Source organism: Cryptomeria japonica, chromosome 6 (genome assembly GCF_030272615.1).
Source record: "Cryptomeria japonica chromosome 6, Sugi_1.0, whole genome shotgun sequence".
Classification (NCBI taxonomy): Eukaryota; Viridiplantae; Streptophyta; class Pinopsida; order Cupressales; family Cupressaceae; genus Cryptomeria; species Cryptomeria japonica.
The window spans coordinates 199976552-199997136 of NC_081410.1; the positions used below are offsets into that span (position 1 = coordinate 199976552).

The 20585-nt window shown below is 36.2% G+C and overlaps 1 protein-coding gene across 2 annotated transcripts in view; it reads right to left on the reverse strand.

The window, feature by feature from the left end:
- Positions 1-2009: 2009 nt before the first annotated feature.
- LOC131063509 (uncharacterized) overlaps positions 2010-20585 on the reverse strand; it is a 38175-nt gene continuing 19599 nt past the window's right edge. The window contains exons 2-3 of one of the 2 annotated variants that reach the window (XM_057997352.2): positions 19937-20027; positions 2010-2353 (exon numbers count right to left, since the gene is read on the reverse strand). In XM_057997352.2, coding sequence (XP_057853335.2) covers positions 2324-2353; positions 19937-20027 — 121 coding nt within the window. In that variant the 3' untranslated portion in view covers positions 2010-2323. The remainder of the gene's footprint in view (positions 2354-19936; positions 20028-20585) is intronic. The other variant, XM_057997353.2, reaches the window with a different exon arrangement.

The following is a 20585-nucleotide window of genomic DNA, read 5'->3' on the forward strand; positions in this document are numbered from 1 at the left end:
ACTTTCAATAGTTAATTCAAAATGTTGTCTAGTGCTATTGTGGAACAAGACTAATTCTCATTTCTTTTCAATGGGCATTTTAGCACATAACAAAGTTTCAATTATTTTTTGAATTGCAAACCTTTGTAATTTTGAGGTGGTTTCCTTTGTCTTTTGTTGACCTTTCCTCTTTTCCTAGGCCATAATTACTGCTTTTATAGTGTTTTGCACAACAAAGTGGTGACACACTTCAAATCTTGGAGTATAATCGTTTGATGATTACATGATGCAAAACCTCAACCCATACTAACATATTTTTGGCAACAAGCCAATGTTTTATGGTGAGAGGTGCTTGGTTTTTATATTGTGTAGATTTGAGATTCTTGGGACTAGTTCACTGAGCTTGGTATTATGCTTTCTAATGGTGTTTCAGAGTTACTATAATCCTTTTTCAACTCTAGTGGGTCAAATAGCTTGCAAGCATAGCTGACTGCAACCCAAGGATATGTTCTTAGAAAATAGGATTTTGGATTGTGACCCTAATTCCATGTTCCTTATCTTGACTATGTAAACATTTTTTGTTATAATTGTGTCAAGTTCTAAGGGTATTGATGAGCAAGGTCCCCTAAGGTATAACGCTTATATTTAAAAGGGTTTTATTTCTATGTTGGTGGAAAATATCCTTATAGTTGAACACAAATTATAGTTCCTAGAGATTTTTCTCCTCTTAGTTTGCTCAAACTCAATTACAATGGCATTAAGGGCTTTGTGTGGCAAAATAAAGAATTTGAACTCTCCTACATCCATTAGGGATATTAGCATGGCAAGGAAGGAGACTAACGATGTGCGAGGAGTTGAAAGACCTAAAATCCTTATGCTTGGATTTATGCTTAGTAATGAATTTTTTTATGGTACCATATTCTACTGGCTAATGGGAAGTGTTTGATTCTATCATGGTTCCATCCTAGGTTGATGGAAAGTCATATAGAGCTAAGAAAATAATGATTTTCCAAGGAATTTAGTTTCTAGCATTGGATTCTTCAGGATTGGCACAAGCATCAAGGATAAGGTTGTTGTGGTTGACTTAAATCAATGAGGATTGGACGCTGCAAGTGGAGTTGGTTTCTACAGGATTTTAGTTTATGTTGGTTGTGATTTGGTATGTTTTTAGGTATAATTTTAGGTGTTGATGATTGTAGATTTTGGGTGGTTTAGGTTGTATTGTGTCTACTTGTTGGTTACTTGGAGCTTCTGGTTGATTACTTATTTGCTCCTACACCCCATCAATTCAGCATTCATTGATTTTTTGTCATAATGCAACAAAAATGATATCATTGCATCTGAAACAAATAAACATCAATAAAAAGAAAATCAACCTTAAATCAAACAAAGCCTTAATTATGATGGCATGTTTTAAAATTACGGTTTTATGATATTTTTTCAGCCTATCCTCTTGACTTTTAAAGGATATATATGCTAGGCCACCATTTTACATTTGTTTTAAAAGAACATAGAATACATTGCAAAGACTAGCCAAGCCAGCAACGAATCATCAATTATTAGCAGATTCTGTAAGACTTTGCAAGTCTTCGATAGTGTCACCAGGTCATCCATTTCGAGGCAAAAAAAAACTTGCTGTTGCCCAATTGACAACACTTGACAAAAACTAGTTGAATCTGAATAGTATGGTCTTGGCACAAAACTTGTAAAGGGAAAACACTTGGCAATAGCCCAACCTCATGTGATTCAACTTTATGACAAAAATTAGTTCAAAGTGAGATTTGATAATAAAAATTTCCCTCCAAATTTCCTTAAGTTGTGTGCTTACCCAGCACTTAAAGAAAAGGATGGAGTCTTATATCATGTTAGTATCATTCAATATTTACACTCATACATAGAAATTAACCATTGTGTAGAAAATCCAACAAAAAATATATCAATATAAATGCAAATTATTTAACCTGTCCTCACACTCACCTTATTAGATGCAAGGAAACACTAATACTAAACCAGAATGAGGCTAGACAACAGAACATAATTGTTGCACTATAAATTATTTTTATGATACATTGTTTCATGGCAAAGAGGAAAATTTGGCATGATATGCAACTATTATGGCTTTGTAATAAGTATCCTTAAACTTTGACATGTTTAGTCAATCACATAGGCTCTCACTAAATACTTGATCTGAATAACTAAGATGTTAAGAGATCTTTGAAGGGATTCTCATTAATATAGAAAAAACCAACAAAATATCACCTTCACTTGTTCTGTAACTACATATTGAACAATTCCACCCTATTGCTTGTCCTCCTTAGGAATATTCTTCTCTGGTGCAGGCGGCTCAATATTTTTGGGTTTTACATGCTCGGTCCTAATAATAAACATCCAATTAAAGATTAGAAAAATTCCATTCATATGTAATCAAGTATATACAATAGCATGCCAGAAAATGCTATTTTACTCTTCCGCTAAACAGAAACTTTTAGTAACATATTAATTGATGATCTGATGAATTGCAAACATATAACTACGGTTACATATAAAAATGGTTTCCAAGTTTCCAATACTCAGAGACAGCTGGGACATGTTTCCTCACCATCCCCTATCAAATGCTTTATAACAGCCACGATAGGTATTACAAATAAGCAGGTATGGTAGCTAGTCTGTATGGTAGGAATGACAGTAGCTACCTATCATGGCTAAGCATCCGTAGCTAGTCTGTATGGCAGGAATGACAGTCAAAGAAAGAATAACAGAAATAAAGGAGAAGATGGAGCCATTCCCTATATCATTTATTTAAAAACAAATAGTTGTGAAACATGTAATCTAATAATAAATTCTATTTAAATTCACAGCTAAGACTCCATAAACCGTCTCTAATGTAATTTTGGGCCATACCAAATTTTGGTTATTATTTACAGTGAACTAACTGTTCAGACAAATTTACTCGGGCATTCAGTTCTATAAAATCAAAACTATCCATATCTGTTGTGTAGGGTAAGAGTAACTGACAAAGAAAGGAAAAAGAGAGGATTTATCCGTACCAAAAAAAGTAGGTATGGCCCATGTAATCAAGCATTTCAGTTTTCATATATATTCACCCTTAATACAGAAATTATCCTTAATATAATTTGAGCCACACCAAATTGCACTTAATTTACATTGTAAAAGTTCCAAAACTCAATTTTTGAAAAAAAAAATGGAAATATATATATATATATATATGCAAAACCCCTACTGGTTGTTGAAAATAGCGCCAGACATAACTGACGAATGGCACAACCTGAAATCACTTAGTCAAGCGGTTGGCAACATGACAAATTGATGTTTCATATATAGGAGCTTCAAATGGTTGGGGTGGTCTCGTTGTTCCATTTTTGACTCGCATATGCGCAAAAGTGAGCTAGCCCGAATGACTAGTAGGAGAGGTTTCGGAATGACTTAGAGCAGCATTTTTTATAGCTTATAAAACTAGAACTGAAGCCATTTCGATAGGTGGAGAGGGGTGGTATATATATAATATATACAGTTCGTTGAAAGCATTCCCCAGATCCAGGTCTGATTCAATCTTGATTCAAGATCCAAGTTGATCTAGTTGGGGCTTTGAAGAGGGGGCATGAACCCAAAAGGATCCACCAAAACCCAAAATAAACCTGCACTGATTGGTAAAACTTTTTCTTTCATTTTTTATTGTTTTTAAATATCATTTTACATTACACTTTGACTATAATTGACAAAAGTGTGATCCCTAACCCTAAAAGTGATATAAAGCATTTGAAAAACTAAAACAAACTACTTTTACCTCATCGTGTTTGCAAACACAAAAATTATTTATCCTCAGTGAAATTTCATTCTTGCTTGTAATGACATAAATAGAGATGAAGATTGATCAATGTAGGTTCCAAAGAGGCTGGATTGCTCTTTCTATGTGTGCAAGAGCCCATTCACTAACATGGACATCACAGAGAAAGATTTTTGGAAAAACGGTATATTCTTTGGATTTTTTTTCTACAATTTTGTTTTACAAATGAACTCACTTGTTTCTGTTTTCACTCTTTACGAATCTATACTTTAAATATTAAATCAAATAAGATATATACACATATATTTCATAAAGTATATATGTATATGTATATCTATATATATAGACATATACATACATATTATACGATATCTAATAGCATGTCCTATATATATGCTTAAGCTATTAAATTTAAATGAAATAAGATATATATACACATATAATTCATAAAGTATATGTATATGTATATGTATAGATACATATTATAGGATATCCTATGTATATGCTTAAACTATAAAATGAAATAAGATATATATACATATATATATCATTAAGTATACTTAATGAAATATATATGTATATATATCTTATTTCATTTAATAGTTTAAGCATATATATAGGATATACTGTTAGATATCCTATAATACGTATATACATACATACATATTACATACATACATACATACATACATACATACATACATATATATATATATATATATATATATATATATATATATATATATATCTTATTACATTTAATATTTTAAGTATAGATTCGTAGAAGAATGAAAACAGAAACAAAACAAGAGAGTTCATTTGTAAATATAAATATAAAGTTTACATTTGTTTTGAATGTATTGTTTATCAAACTTGTTGCCATAAGGATTACAATGACAGCTAATTCTATTATCCTCCCCTTTGGAAATACGTTGAAATGATACAACCAATCCGTAGTGGTGGGGGCTATGTTTGGATTTACAATGGGCGTGGTGTCAAGTATTCAAACTCATATAGTCAAGTAAAAAGCCTATTGGTGTGGCATTTATGGACATAGCATCAACGAATTGTGCACCCATGACATTAAAGCAAGTGATAGCACATATTAACAAGTAGGAGCAAGCAGCTGAAGCAACAAGTTGTTGATCAAATCATCCTTCGGTAATAACAGGATTTTAAGGAATGAAGTTCCTTCTCACACCATCTAATCCTTAAGTTGTGCTAGAGAGCTGCCCATTTTTGGCCACACCTCGAGAACAACCTATTACACATAAGAGACAAACTAAATCATTAGAAATGACATTTCAAAATGAGTCTCACAAGATTGTCAATCAACAGAATGTCAAATGTATCTATACAAATGCATTGGCATCCAATGTTTGTTAATTCACCATATTGACAAGAAATGGTTAGAAAAATTAATATAGCTCCAAAAGGATACAGGAACCCAGGTTATACAAAGGTGCAAAGCACCTTATTGGGAAAGGAGATGAAACTTGAAGAAGATTCACTGAAGCCCATAATGGATTTAAGGGCTGACATAGGGATATCCCTTTTTTTCACATGGATGGAAGCATACCAAATATCGACCCTTGATCAATCTAATTATAGTGGGGCAATAATTTGAGAGTCATAGATTGTGAAGGAGAGGTGAAGGATGGCCAATTTATTGCTAACATACTCATGATAACCATTGAAGAGGTGAGGTATCGTACTATTGTTTAAATCATAATGAACAATACACAAAACTATCCCAAAATCTCCACTGTCCCAAAATTTTCAGTCACTTGGAACTTGGAGACAAACTTGACAATGACTAGGCAAAATTTTTCAAGAATTAAAAAGCATATAAATTTGAAACAACATTCTTCAAAACGTGCATACTACTGAATTTAGAAGATATATTCCTAATTCCGTTCATATATAGATCAAAATTACAGTTAAAACTTAAATATATATCATAGACTAGTTTTAATTATACATTAATTGTGGGCTATATGGTCCACTCTACATAAAAAATAAAAAAAATTAAAATGGTTTGAACATCAAACCTTGAAAAGGGATGCTTCAAAAATTTCAAAAAACAACTTCACCCAAAAACAATCACTACTGAAATCCCTAAGAACTACTTCTAGACACCAGAAGCTTCAGCTATGTTTGTGACTGACTTTTGTTGCACAGCAACTCAAGACTTTTTATGCGGCAACCAAGGACAGTTGCACAGCAACTAAAACTTGTTGTGCAACAACTAATGATTGTTGTGCAGCAACTAATGATTGTTGTGCAGCAACAAAAATCTTGTTACACAACAATTGAACACTATTGTGCAACATCCAAACACTTCTTATACAGCAACATAAAACTGTTGTGTAACAACTGTAGACTGGTTACTCAGCAATAGAAACCTTCTAACACATTAACTACAACTCTTCCCTGTCACCAATAGATTCAGAATTGGCATGATTTTTTATTGTTGCTAAATCCTCCCCGTGAAGCAGGGGATTCATCAATAAAAATGTGATTATAACAGTCTATAATGAGTTCAACTCTCATCATGGTGTCATATGATTATAAATTACATATGCATATTATTATTTTTATAAATTTCATCCATGGAAACATGGGCCCTAAACAGTTTTTATTTTTTTCTTTTTAAAACCAAGGCATGGGTCTGGGGGTGGCAACCCCCACCAAGGTCAAGAAGTAGTGCCCCTTATGGGAAGGTTGTGGTGGCAGGGGTTTTGGGGCAGATCCCCAACAAGGCCGAGGGGAAGTCCTCCTCATGGGGTTGTAGGGGTAACTCAAATGTTCACAAATGAGGCTTTTTCTGGCTGGCTGATTTATTGCTACACTGCTGAATTTTTCTCTGCATTTTGCAAGACCAATCACTTGATGTGAAGTAATACTGAGTAACTGACGAGCCATTTTTCTCTACATTTTGCAGGGCCAATAACTTGATGTGAAGTTATACTATGAATAACTCACAAGCCATTTTGACTTGTGAATTTTGTGAGTTTTAGGCAAGTTTTTGAACTAAGATTTACACAATATTTGTCTGTATACCATAATTAACTCACACGATGTATACAACTGAAATTACTTCCTTAATAATAAATACACATACAAATTCCAACATGTGCTGATCACCCCCATTGCCGCCTTCTTCAACATTTGGTCTAATGGAGGGAATTATATATTTGTGCAAGGCGATTCGACTGGTTTATTCTCAAAAACCAGAACTGCTTTTATTTTGTCAAGATGTTGCTTTGTATGTAGATGTGCTGCGGCTAGTTCTCCACAATGGGTTTTGAAAATCTCCAATTTGTTTGTTCTTCCTGCTATTTCAGAAGATGGCATGGTTCATGCTAAGAAAGCCCCCTTTCCAAAGCATGGTGTTCAAATTGTTGGTGTTGATGCAATGGGAGGAAAAAGGAAGGATGGATGTTGTGTGAAAGCTGCACCTATTAGTAAATTTTGGGGCTCATTGCTAATTGAAGATTCAGTAAGGCCCCTGATGCTTTCTAGGCATGTCCTTCTGCATGACAGCTCTACAGTGGTAATTTTGGTTTAGCGGCATATTTTGTCCTTTCGCAGAGTCTGTAATCAGGCAGATGGGTTATGCTCCTGTTGGTTCAATAGTTTTTGTATGGCTTGCAATTGGTCATCAGAGGCTGTTCTCAGAATTGAGATTTATATGTCTCATTCTGTTTTAGTCAATAGGCTTTTCTCTATAAGCTTTGTTGGAAAAGTTGTCTCACGTTAGAAAATATAATTCAATTGCTGGAATTGACTTACTCTATGGAAAAAAACCATTATTTTTAGCACAGCAAAGTATTATCAATTGGCACAATATATTTCCTATCAGCTAACCCATTGCACCTCTTAATGATGCAGATGCTAGTTATGGTTTTTTATTCTTTCCATGGGTGAGTGCCCCAATAGAACCCTCAACTTACCAGTATCTATGAACAAAAAACAATCAACAGTTCAAATCATACTATGACAATAAAGGGATACAAAGGAAATTCACAAATCCTTACACCCCACAGCAAAAAGATGTTATAGAAAGGAGAAACCCACAATTATGGAGATGGCTCATTGCATGTTGCATAGCAGGGAATGACATTTCAATACTAGGGCAAGCCAATTCTTAAGACAATATATCTCTTGAATGAAGTCTTTCCAAAGCCTTGCAACAAACAACTCCTGTTGTAACATAGTCTCGATAAAAGCCAAAGGTAAAACATCTTTGCATATTTGATTCTACTACTTATACCATGGTTCAAGATAAAACATCTTTGCACAACAACATTATTTGTTAAGCATTTGAACATTGAGCACTAGCTTGCCATTAGCAACAAGCCTGAAGAACAGTCTCAGCAAAGGTGCATGGATTCAAGACCTAATACTTGGTCTACCATGGAAAAATCTACATATCTGAACATACACGCATATGACAAACATTAAACACAAAAGCTGAAACTCATGGATGCACAAACATTGAAGCTTCACATTATCACAATAAATAAATCACTTACAATGACCTCCCTTTAAGGGGCAAGGGGCTAGCGGATACCCTCTCTTGCCTCTCAAATCGCAAAACCAAAGTTTTCTTCTCAAAACCTCTCTATAAAATCAACTCTCTACAAACAAATAGGAAGTAGCCTATAAATATATGAAGTCCTATTTTACAATAATATCTCATATTGCTCCATTTTCAAGGGTTAGAAGGAAACAATAATAGAAGAACTCAAAGTGGGCAAAAACCAGTAGATCCCCAAGAAAAGAAGTGATATCACCGAATTAAACTTCGATGGTGGAGTGAAGGAAAACCTAGGCATTTCTGGCAGAGGCTTTGTGATCAGGGATTTCTCAAGGAAAATGTTATACAGAGCCTCCCTATTCTTCAGTATTCACACAAACAATGAAGCTGAATGGAAAGCTTTAATAGAAAGTTCAGAGACAGTGGTTTCATAAAATTAAACAAAGTTGATTGTAGGAGACTATAGTTGTGATTAATTATATTAACAAGGGAAGAAATCCAAGCTGGAAATTGAATCATTAAATAGAGGTGCAAAGGTTAAGAGAGAATTTTGAATCAACCATTTCAAATCATTGCAAAAGAAATCTCAATATGGTAGCAGACTGTTTGACCAATGAGGGCATCAATCAAGGACTCAAGAGCCAATAACAGCCATATACGGTCATAGTGTAAACACATGGAAAAATTTAGAATCTTTACTTTCTTATAAGGCCCCTTAACTTAAGACAACTGAACAAGAAAATTGATGACCTTCATGGTTAGGTGTTGTCGGTTTCTGCTTTTAAGTTTTAACCATCTTATTAAATGTAAAGGTAATCCAAATTAATCTAAGGGGCTATCAGCTGTCCGAATGGGATGGAGATTAGCAAGAGGATTGAAATGGCAGCAATGAAGTAGGTAAGGAGGAATACTAATTGGAAGATGTACAATGCAATTATGAAAGTATGTGAGCCTGAGGTGAGATGTACAGAAGATATTGTTAAAGGAATGTAAATGCATCAAATTATAGTTATGGTAAGGTACAGGTGGCATTAGAGCTTTCAACTGGTTTGTTTTTGGCAGGGTGCATTGTTGGTATCTAGCGAGGCATGGTGGGCAAACAAAAGAAGGTCTATGCAGATATGTAGGTACCACCTGGGAGAATTTCAGACAGGCATCTTCAATGATTTTCTCTTGCAATTAGCCAGCAGCCCTAGGATTTGTCAGAGGCATTCTTGGAGAGAAAAATCTATCTGCCGGGAGCTGCTCAAAGACTGCAATCTCAAGAGACTCTATCACTAACCAAGCTTATCTTCTTCCCAAAGCAGTCATTCAATTATGGCTTTTGCTGCTATTTTTACCAGATCAATTCTCTGGTATGAGTCTTGATATTGTGAAGGCAGAGATAGGGCATGAAAAGAAGTTTATGGCTCTAGAGGTGGAGGGTGAAGGTTCCACATCCATTCCTATTCTGGGCGACAAAAAATGATGACGAAATTGTGGAGATATGGAGGGAAATTGGTTTTCTAAGTGCATTTTTGGAAATGTGGACAAAGACTTAGCAAGGTCACACATGCAATGACTTCACAATACCAGTCTTTTGCAGCCCATACATGCACGAGTCTCACCAGTGTAGGGAGATTTATTACAAGGTTTGTTTCTCATCTCTGGTGGGTCATTGCAGAGGGAGACCTACACAAGCAGAAAAGCAATGGGTGGAGGAGGTGGTAGAAACAGTGTCAACTTCTCATATACCTAGAGAATGTTGGGGGTTAGTTTTTCCTTTAAAGTTTATTTCTGTTATTTGATTAGAATATCATCTGCATTTTTGGTTGTAGTATTAGAGTTTAATGGTGCTGGACCTGTTTGGAATCTTGGATGCTGCTACACCTTTTTAAGTATTGTTTTGTATCTAGTTAATTAGGATTTGATAGGATAATCTATGTATGAAGCTTATTTTCAACGGCAGGGAACCCTGTTAAACCCCAACAATTTTATCTAAAAAATAACAATCTCATATTGCTACACTTTCAGGATTTTAATTGATTACATAATAATTAAGTCCTAATAGCCTATTTTATGGCCCTACTGCTAACATTCTCCTGGAATAGATAATGTACTCCATCCTCATATAATTGAAGAATAATCTATGGATGCAAAACTCCGCAATGCTCAACAACAACAGCAAGTGCAACTCCAAAACTGCATGCACCACATCTCTCATGTGGAATGCTTCATTGCTCACAGATTGGCACAGCGTCACAGAAAGTAAAACCTGAGTGTCGAATTTGAAAATCATCACACACCATTGAAAAATTTGTGTTGCCGATCTTGATCAAACCCACAACTCATATGGCAAGCACATCTAGGACCCTCTCATGCCTGGCACCACCACTCATCATGCATCCTACTCAAAAATCCATCACAACAATAATTAGAAAACACACCATGTTCCAATGATTCCACCAAAGCATACCAAAAGTAAAAACCAGAATTGAACAATCCCTATCAAATCCCGTCACTGCTACCATTCACTTTATGTGTACACTTACCCACATGTTGCACACCATGCACAGACTGCAACACACTTGCATGCCCATTCCTAATTTTTGTGTTGTACATGAAACAAATCAAAGGCCCAACATTTGCAAGAACTCCCAACAGATCTGACAAGTGGAAGTTTTTCACAGATCTGTAACAGCAACTAAGAGTGTTCGCCGTACATGGGCTCTTATTAGCATTTTTCTGTTAAGCGTAGCTATGTTTCTTTCTTTCAATTTGTTCTTTATTAATACTGACATAGATTTTCCCCAAGGGCATTAAGATTAAAACACAGCCAGAACTGGAATTTTAAAATATCCATTCATTTCAAGTAGATCTGACCAACTTGCAGCAAATCCCAGAAATAAAGACACAAATATATTCCATACCAGCTCCAAAAAAAGGCTGTTAGGACTTAATTATTATGTAATCGATTGAAGTCCTAAAGATGCAACTGTTAATATTTTTGTCTCACCGTGACCCAAATAGCCACTACGGAAATCTTAGAAAGTTTTACAGTCATCATTTTCAGTCATAGGTCTTTAAAGCTATAAAGTCATGTCATAGAAGGCATAAATAGGTGATATGAAGGTTTTACACTTTGAAAAAGTGCAATGTTATTGTGAAGTGAAATGACTTTCAAGCCTTAGGAAACCAGAAGAAAAACAAGATCTCAATATTTACCAAGTCCCCATGCCAGTTGTAGAGGGAAAAGTTAAAATATTTTCTTTTGATTTTTTTGGGTTTGACTGAGCGTTGAAGGAGTCTCTCTCTAGACTTGGCATGGAAACTATAGTTTGCTGCTCTGTTGCCCTGTCTGGCACATTGCAGAATGAGGAAAGATGCATGGTACATTACATGTAGAAGCTGAAGCTTTGGGTCTTGTAGCAAGTCATCTCCATGTGCCCAAGTGTCTCCAAGATGAAAACTTCATTTGGCTATGTTCTATGCCTACCAGGTACCTTTGTTTTTAGTCCATAAAAGCTATGACAGAGGAACAAGTCTGCAATTTCAAGAAAGAGTACTAGATATACTGTAATGACTACTTTCCCATTAGATGATAAGTCTGTTTATAAGGATCCAATATCTGATTGTACTAATGCATTAACCAAGGGAAATACACTTGAGATAAATTCTTCGTCATTTTAGAATGTTGTAATGACTACTCTAGATCAGGCCATGGACGATGCCAAGACTGCAAACACACACAATTTTATTAGAGACTTTCTTAATGGCTACCATACTCAGACAGGTGAGAGAATTGTCCAGCTCTCTGGTGTCAAAAGCAGAGAGTAGCTATTACAAGAGCCATGCTAAAAATTCATTCACTAGGATCTCTTGACTTCATGACCACACCATTTAGTATTAGAGAGTATAAGTTGACTTAAAGAGTGGTGTCTCTAAGAGTTCAAGCGAGATTTTTGTTAACTGTAAGTGAATCCTATAATTATCAAGAGCAAGAAAGTATTATTTGGCATTGGAGTAGGCGTATTGACAGTGCTTCAAGCAGTATATAGGTTTGCATTGTCAGAGGAAAAGCTTCAGCAACAATCCATGGAGGCCAACAAGATGCAGGTTTGTTTGCACTTCATCCAGCCATGGATATGTTGGAGGAAAACAAACCAAGGATACCAACTATAAAAGAGAGTTAGCTGATGATGCCTGTCAAGATCTAAGACTAGCATTTTGTCTGACAAACAAATCTTGCAATGATCAAAGTTAAGTATGAATCAGAGAAATGGGAATCGCCCAAAATCACCGAGTTTGGGCGATTCCCGAGTCGAGTGAGGGTCGCCGAGTCTACTGGGCTTGGACTCGGACTCGGACGAGTTTGGCCCCAAAAATCGCCCAAAATCACCATCTTCCAAACTCAACTAGAATCGCCAAGTTTGGGAATCGGGACTCGCCAAACTCGGCCGGCGTAAGGCAACTTAAAGACACAAAAAAAAAAAAACATGTTTTAAAATGTTTTTAACTTATTTTTTTTTGTTTATATTTTGCTTTGCCCCTAAAAGTGAACTTCATTTCATTCATTTGGCAAAATAGGAGGAGAAAAGTGAGTTGTGAGGAGAAACAATAGAAAAATAACACCCGACGCCTTTATCAAATAATAAGAGTCTTTTGGCCTCGCAGGGCGCTGCCCCTTGACCCCAACTTGGGGGCACTGCCCCCAAACCCCCGTCATAAAATTAGGGCGGAAACTGCGCCGATAAAAGTAGGGAACATATACTTTCATTTGGTGCATCAAGAGTTGGAAAGGAAGAGTTTGCATCTCATTTGATCATATGATGACTTGGATTTTTTATTCCATGAGTTTTGTAATATTGTATACATTTGACAATATTTATATATCTATGTTTGTTATTTCCTTCAGCTACAATTTGCGTTTATGCTTATGTGATTGATGCATACTTGTGCATGTAATCAAATTAGCTTCTATTTGATGATGTTATTCTGTCTTTAAGGTGTATTTAATAAAGGGTGCATGAAACGAGTTTTAAATCCTTAAAAATCTCTAAATTTCTTGAGTTTTTCACTTTGCCGAGTCCAGCCGAGTTTCGACTCTGAGTCCCAAGATGAGTACGCCTCGCCGAGTTGGGTCCGAGTCTCGAGTCCCATTTCTTTGGCATGAATACCACACATCCATCTGTGGTTGGGAGCCTATTTTCACATGTTTTTCATATGCCAAATGATGAAGCCTCAGTTAATCGTCCCATTGGTGTTGATAACTGTAAGGATGATGATAAGAGAATTGATATAGTAGACAACATACAAGACAATAATAGTACTGCATCTGAAGAGAATTATGAGACTTCCTTGGCTTACACTTGTCCATTCTATACCAGATCATTGCAATGATGCAAACTTTTTCCATGGTGAAAGTGTTACTCTTCAGTTATATCCTCCAGAAATGGTTGCTGTACTTTGTGATGAAATGTTATCATCATCGTGGACAAACAAGAAAAAGTCTGCAAAAGCAATGATAAAACTGGCAGAAGTTCTATGTGCATTATTGACACCATTTGCTCAAGACCTGTTGAAATTCCTTGTGAAAGAAATACCTAGATGTGTATGGGAGAAAAAAGTTCAGCAGGAAGGCAAACATTTGCATCTGCCTATGGAGACTTGCTGAAATATGCCAGTTCTGCTCAAGTGCAGAAGATGATTGAGGATACTATCACATTTTTCACTTCTGACAGTGACAGGAGCACTCAAGTAGCAAATGCTCTTCTACTTAAAAACTCTCACATCAAGTTTTATGAAATGATTAAAGTTCTACATGTCACTTTTGCGGCAAGATTTGAAGATGAACAGGAGGTCAGCAGCCTTTTTGAGAAAGAATGGATGGATCTTGACCTTGAAGCACATAGAAAAGTGAAGCAGAGGCTCACTTGAAATCCATTAAGGAGTACTCATGATTCAATGTAATATACCATTGGAAGCAAGTTTGCAAGCTTTGCAGAGAACGGCACTGGGACACAGATTTATATCCACAATCTAGCCCGATGATGTTAAGATTAAAGTTTGCCCTCAGATGAAAAATGTAATGATGAGAGATATTTTAAAAAAAGAAACGAGATATCTCAATAGTATGACATTTAAAGGGACATATGGGTAGCGTACAGAGTATGTGAAGATTGTAACAGTTACAAGAAGGGATTAACAAAAGCTTAAAACATGTATCTCCATGGTATGGCCTGTAGGAGATGCTCTCAAATTCTCAATGAAAAAAAAAGCTCGAGGCATGATTTCAAGGAGTAATTACAATGAATTCTAGATTACAGAATAAGAACCTTGTTAAGTTCATTGGAGCGTGTAAAGAACCATTCAATGTGATAGTCACTGAACTACTTCCAGGCATGTCCTTACAGAAATAAATGATGAATTCATGCACTGATTGAATAGATCTTCATGTTGCAATAATTTTTGCTCTTGATATTGTGCAAGCCATGGACTGTTTGCATGGGAATATGATAATCCACAGAGATCTAAAACTTGGGAAGAACCTCTAACTGAGATGACAATCACAGAAGCAGGAACATATCACTGGATGGCTCTTGAGCTGTACAGTACTGTGACTCTAAGACATGACAGCATAGGTGCAACAGCCAGAGCAAAGAGGCAATTTTCTTGTTTTCGTCAATGCTTTTCCTTCGAAAATAGTAGCACTTAGTGCTAATGAATTCAGTCAAATGCTTGAGATGTTGTCATGTAGAACTGTCTATTCTATATTGAGAAAACATAAAACAATGTTTTGGGCATTACCTATGATTCCATGTTCTATGGTTATGCTATAAGAGGTACTACAGGGTACTGGAAGAGTTATAGATGAAATTACTTGTGGAGCCTTCAACTTTATAGAATGACAATCCATAGGTATCAAGTATTAGCAAAGGTATCAACTGTAATGTTTTGCTCTTTGTTCCTAGGAATGACAGTCCATAGGTATCATGTATTAGCAAAGGTGATTGAGACAAAAGAGTATTGCTACAGGCTTGAACAATGTAGGGTATACCTTGTGCAGATCATGCTTAGTAGACCAATGTTGCTCAGTCATGAAGAGTCACGAGGGTTTTACTTGCCTGTGCTAGTGACAACCGTAATGTGTTGCTCTTTGTTCCTAATCTAAGATCTCCATTTTCAATTGGACAATTAGATGGTTTATCTCAAACTTCATTAGGGGCATTTGAGGGCTCCAGCAAAGGAGAGTTGAGTAAAACATATCATCTGGAATATCATCCATACATGTCCCAATGGGAAATATAGAAAATTGAAACATGATCCTGGTGGTTCTTTACAAGATTGTGTACTGGCACTGGCAAGGTGGAAGTCAAAATATGTCTTGTTCGTGGTATGTAGTTCAAACTTCAAAGGATCAATTATTGAGACCCTTACGCCTTAAGGAAGTTAAAGGTGTCACAGTCATGATAGTTGCAAAAGATAGGAAATCTGTCCTGTTCTCATGAAAGAGTAGTTTAGTGGTCATCAGTGGCAGTTGTTGAGATTTTTCAGGAGATGGACAATCATGAAGACAGAGTTGTATGCAAGCATTTTGAAATGTTCGAAGCAAACAAGGGCAGTTCATCATTAGCATTATTTCCAACATCCTAAAAAGAGGTTTTGAAAGAGTCAAACTAGGACAATGTTTCTTCCAGCACTTAAAGAAGGTTTGACATGGCTTTAAGTAGCTAAGCACATTTATACCCTCAAAGGGATGCCTTCTAGTTTTTCTCTTGAAAGTTCTACTTAATAAGGGATGCTTTCTAAAGGAAAATATTATTATCATATCATGAGAGAACAGCTTTCTAATTTATATTGTATTCTCAGATTTGTACTCGGCTATATGTGCCCTTTTGATCAATAAAGAGCCATCTTGTGCAAAATTATGGAATGATTATTCTTTTTCTGTGATAAAAAAACTTTTTATCCTTAATTTACCATCTCATTCCCTTTGCCTTCATACAGTTGCACATATTTTTGCAGGTCATAGTTTGTGTTTATCAAATTTATGCAAATTTCAGTTGTGAACAACCTTCCTCCTGAATACTGTTATACATTTTGAACCTTGCTATGAAATATTGATGCAAAAAAAAAAGTCAAGTATGAGTTGTGTACACTGATTGGTCTAGTTGGTCTTATTGTGCAGACATAGGCAAGTGCAAATCACCAAAACTTTCTGGTGTATCACCTCTTCTTTTTTTATTTTTAGGTTCATTTTTCAGGCTTATTTCTATCCCTTTTCTTTGCAACAGCAGTAGAGTAGGTTAGTTTTAGGTGGTATACTGAGGGAACCAGCCCTCTCTAGAGATTTACTCCAACTTTTAGGTCATCCACAGCCTAGGAGCGTTTCCATTGTGTCAATTGGAAGGAGAAATAGCTTCACCAATCCTCCAAAGGGTGCATTCCAACGTGACAACACCTACAATTAGAATCACTTGTTTCTACAAAATTGTATCTGGCTATGTTTTTTCTCAGAGTTGGATTCTTATAGATGGTTCACAGGTACTCTTGCATTCCTATAGTTATGTAGTTCCAAAAGAGTGAATGTTACAGTAATAGAATTCCTCCACAATAAAAGGACAACAAACTAAAGATTGATGATCATAAGTAAGGCCTCTAAAAAATGCAGGCCTGTCAAGGTGTAGCTTATGAATGGCAGTCCAGGAGAGTCAAGAGAGACTGTTAAAGAGGTCATAGTTAATGAGCAGAAAAAGCGTATTCACGGTCAAAGTATAAACCATTTATGCCTAACACAGCATGATAGCAAGTTACGACAGTCACTACAGTCAACAAACAAGGAAGCTTGCATGGTGGTTGAGAGTTAGAGGCACTTTGAAGTGCTAGTGAAGTCTCTGCAGTTATGAATGGTAGTGTATGAGTATCTTCAGACCTGTTATGACGGTACTGTTTCATTAGAGAAAGTGGGTAATAAGTGAAAGAGGGATTAAGCTTTCCAAAGTCCAAAGAGTAGATAGAGTGGTCTGCTACAATGAAGAGGACAGTCATGAAACAATGAAGATAGCACTCAATAGATAACAGTCCAAGGTATTGTTAGAATCTTCATAAGCACAATGTTGATGACAGTGCTTATGACCCAGAGATATGAAGAATAATGTATGACAGTAATAAAAGAAGGCTTTCACTTATTGGTGGTATCAAGAGTTTAAGGGACGGTGTTTACAAGATGGAGGCACTGCTATGAAGCCAAGAATAACCTATGTCAGTCAATGGGTAAAAGCCCTCATGAAGACAATCTAGAGGCGAACAAACAGCAAGGAGAAGAATTTAAAAGACAAGTTGTAGGCTAACTTTTCAAAGGAGGTATCAGTGTTGCATAAAGACCTTGTGACAGAACACCAAACAAGCAACATGATATGAAAATAGGTGATAGTTATCACAAACGACAAGGCTATGAGTGGCATTATTGTTCATTCACCTATGAGAAACACCAAATATTGCTCTCCAATCAGCAAGTGACAGTGGTAGGGCAGCCTACAGGCCTGTCATAGAAGTCCATGGGAAAGATATCATGAACCTACACATCTCCCCACCTACGAATGACCTTACTCATCTGTAAATAGCAGTGTCGGATCATGCTCAGGGTACAGCAGACAGTGAAATAGCATGAATAAGGCCTTTTCCAAGAACAGACCTTATCCAGTTCCACAACAAAGTTTGAAGGATGTAGTTTACCTTGAGAGATTTCACCCAGATGCCTTGATGGAAAAGCCTATCCAATGCCACAAAGAGACCTATTTCTCTTCAAACTCATTTAAATAATCTCCTATGTGTATGCTAGTGGCAGTTTTAAGGTATTAAAGGGCAGTTCAGAAAAGTATGAGTCAGTTTGAGCAGTTAAGAAACCTGTAGCAGCAGTTTCCAACACCTTGCCAGCATCTAGGAGAGTGTAGATTGCTGATTGGAGCCTTTCTAGGAGCATCCAAAGGACACAGAATTTGAAAGGTCAAGGTTTCCTTCCCTCAACACCCAGCTGGAGCCCTTGTTGGAGCTTTCCGAAGAGTCAAACCAGGAATCAGTTTCCCAAGCATTGCAAAGAAGGTTGACTAGGCAAGTCAACACAAAAAATGTATATATTTTTCAAAAACATATATGCTATATTCTCTCATGTTGGTTAGATTGGAAAAGTGCACACCTAGTTAGGCAAAACAGAATTGTATTATGAGTCAGACTTCATCGTAACACATTATTATCATCTATCAAACATTTTTTGAGCTCAATTTTTGTGAGAAAAATACTGTAACAGACTTGTTCTTTGCTGTAACATGCCTTTTGATCAATAAAAAGCCACATTTTGCCTCCTCAAAGCTGTATTCTTGTTCATGCCATGAAATGATGATTCTATCTCATGATAAAAGCATTTATTCTTGATTTATGTCTCATTTTTCTTACCTTTATGCAGCAGCATATTAATTTGCAGGTCATAGTTTGTGTTTGTCTTCAAAGTTTCATGTTAAAATTCAGCTGTGAATGTTAATCCTCCTGAACATTAGCATAAACTCAGCAACTCTCTATGAAATACTTATGCAAACATGTCAAAACCTGAGTTATGCATAGTCTATTGGCCTCTCAAATCAAATTGTGCATACTAAAGCAAGTACAAGTCACTAAATTTCTAATGTATCACCTCCTTTCATGTCTTAGGTTCATTTTCATGCTTATTTCTATCCCTTTTCCTTGCAACAGCAGTAGAGTAGGTTAGTTTAAGGTGGTATACTAGGAGAACCAGCCCTCTCTAGAAATTCACTCCAACTATCAGGTCACCCACAGCCTAGGAGTGTTTCCATTGTGTTAGTTGGAAGGAGAATTAGCGTCACCAACCTTCCAATGGGTGCATTTCATCGTGACAACAGTAACAATATGAGATATTATTGCAAAATACCAGTCTGCATATATGCTACTTCCTATTCATTTGAAGAGAACTGATTTTAGTGAGAGGCTATGAGGGATAGGCTTTGAGAGAGGCTTTAAGAAGTAAATCCCAATTTTGGAATTAGAAAGGCAAAAAGAGAAGTTTTCAGCTGCATCACATATTTTTGATAGACTAACTAATTGTAGTTTGATTTAAAGAATTTAAAAAAATGTTATCCTTCTACATGCATAAAATATAAAAAATAAAAGACTTTAAAGAAACGCGATCTCATAAAATAAAGTTATCATTCAAACCCGGAGGCCATTGTTTGTCATTTGTTCATTATGATGTTGATGTGAAGCTTCAATGGTTATGCATCCATGAGGTTCAGTTTTTGTGTTACATGTTTGTTGCAGTTTGTTGTATGTGTGTATCTTCATACTTGCATATATTTCTATGCCAGACCAGGCATTGGGTCCTGAATCCATTCATCCCAGAAAGGTCATTACACAAAGGAGGGTGAAAATGGTTGACATTTTGGTTCTATTGCAAGACCCTCTATGAACCTTTGTGTTGTACAGCAAGATGCCTTGACAAATAATATGTGACAAGATCAGAAGATGGTTCTCATTCAAAGTTGAGGGATTCACTTAAGTAGAAATTCCTGTTGGAGTAAAGCCTAGGAAATGACATGAAGAAGAATTCAGGGAGGAGTTACCTGAGAACATCTTTGATTGGCTCTCTGCACAGCTTCAACAACACAGGAACGACAGCCAATGATTCCTTGCTTGGAGCCCTGAATAGATCGCCTAATTGAAGAATACGAATCTGATATCAACTCACACCACAGATATATTCATGAAAGGTGCAATTGATTCCCATGTTCTACAGTTCGCTATGACAACTTATTCATCTTTAGAAGAATATATGAGTAAATTTCTTACACCTATTTGTTGCAAGTTGTTCAAGTATCTTTCACTTCAGGTAAAGATGTTGATAGTGGAAAAACACACCAAAGCTCTTCCAATGGAATCATCCCCCTGCTGTGCTCAAAGGCATATAGTCAAAGGTACTGCTGGTTCATGAAACAGCACACAAGATACACATTGGTACCAGCAATAGTATCAAGCATAGGGAGCACCAAGGGAGATATGAAAGGAAAAGAGAAGCCATACTACCCAATTGATGGTAGAGAGACCCAAGAAGATACACCATGCACAAATGAGGCAACACAAGGATGAAAATGCTGATATTGGAGATCCCACAGATGTACTTTTTAAATATAGGTAGATTGAGCATGTCTATGTAAAGATTGGCAACTTACAAGATGGAGCATTTGTTTACGAGCCAAAAGATACTGCTATGAA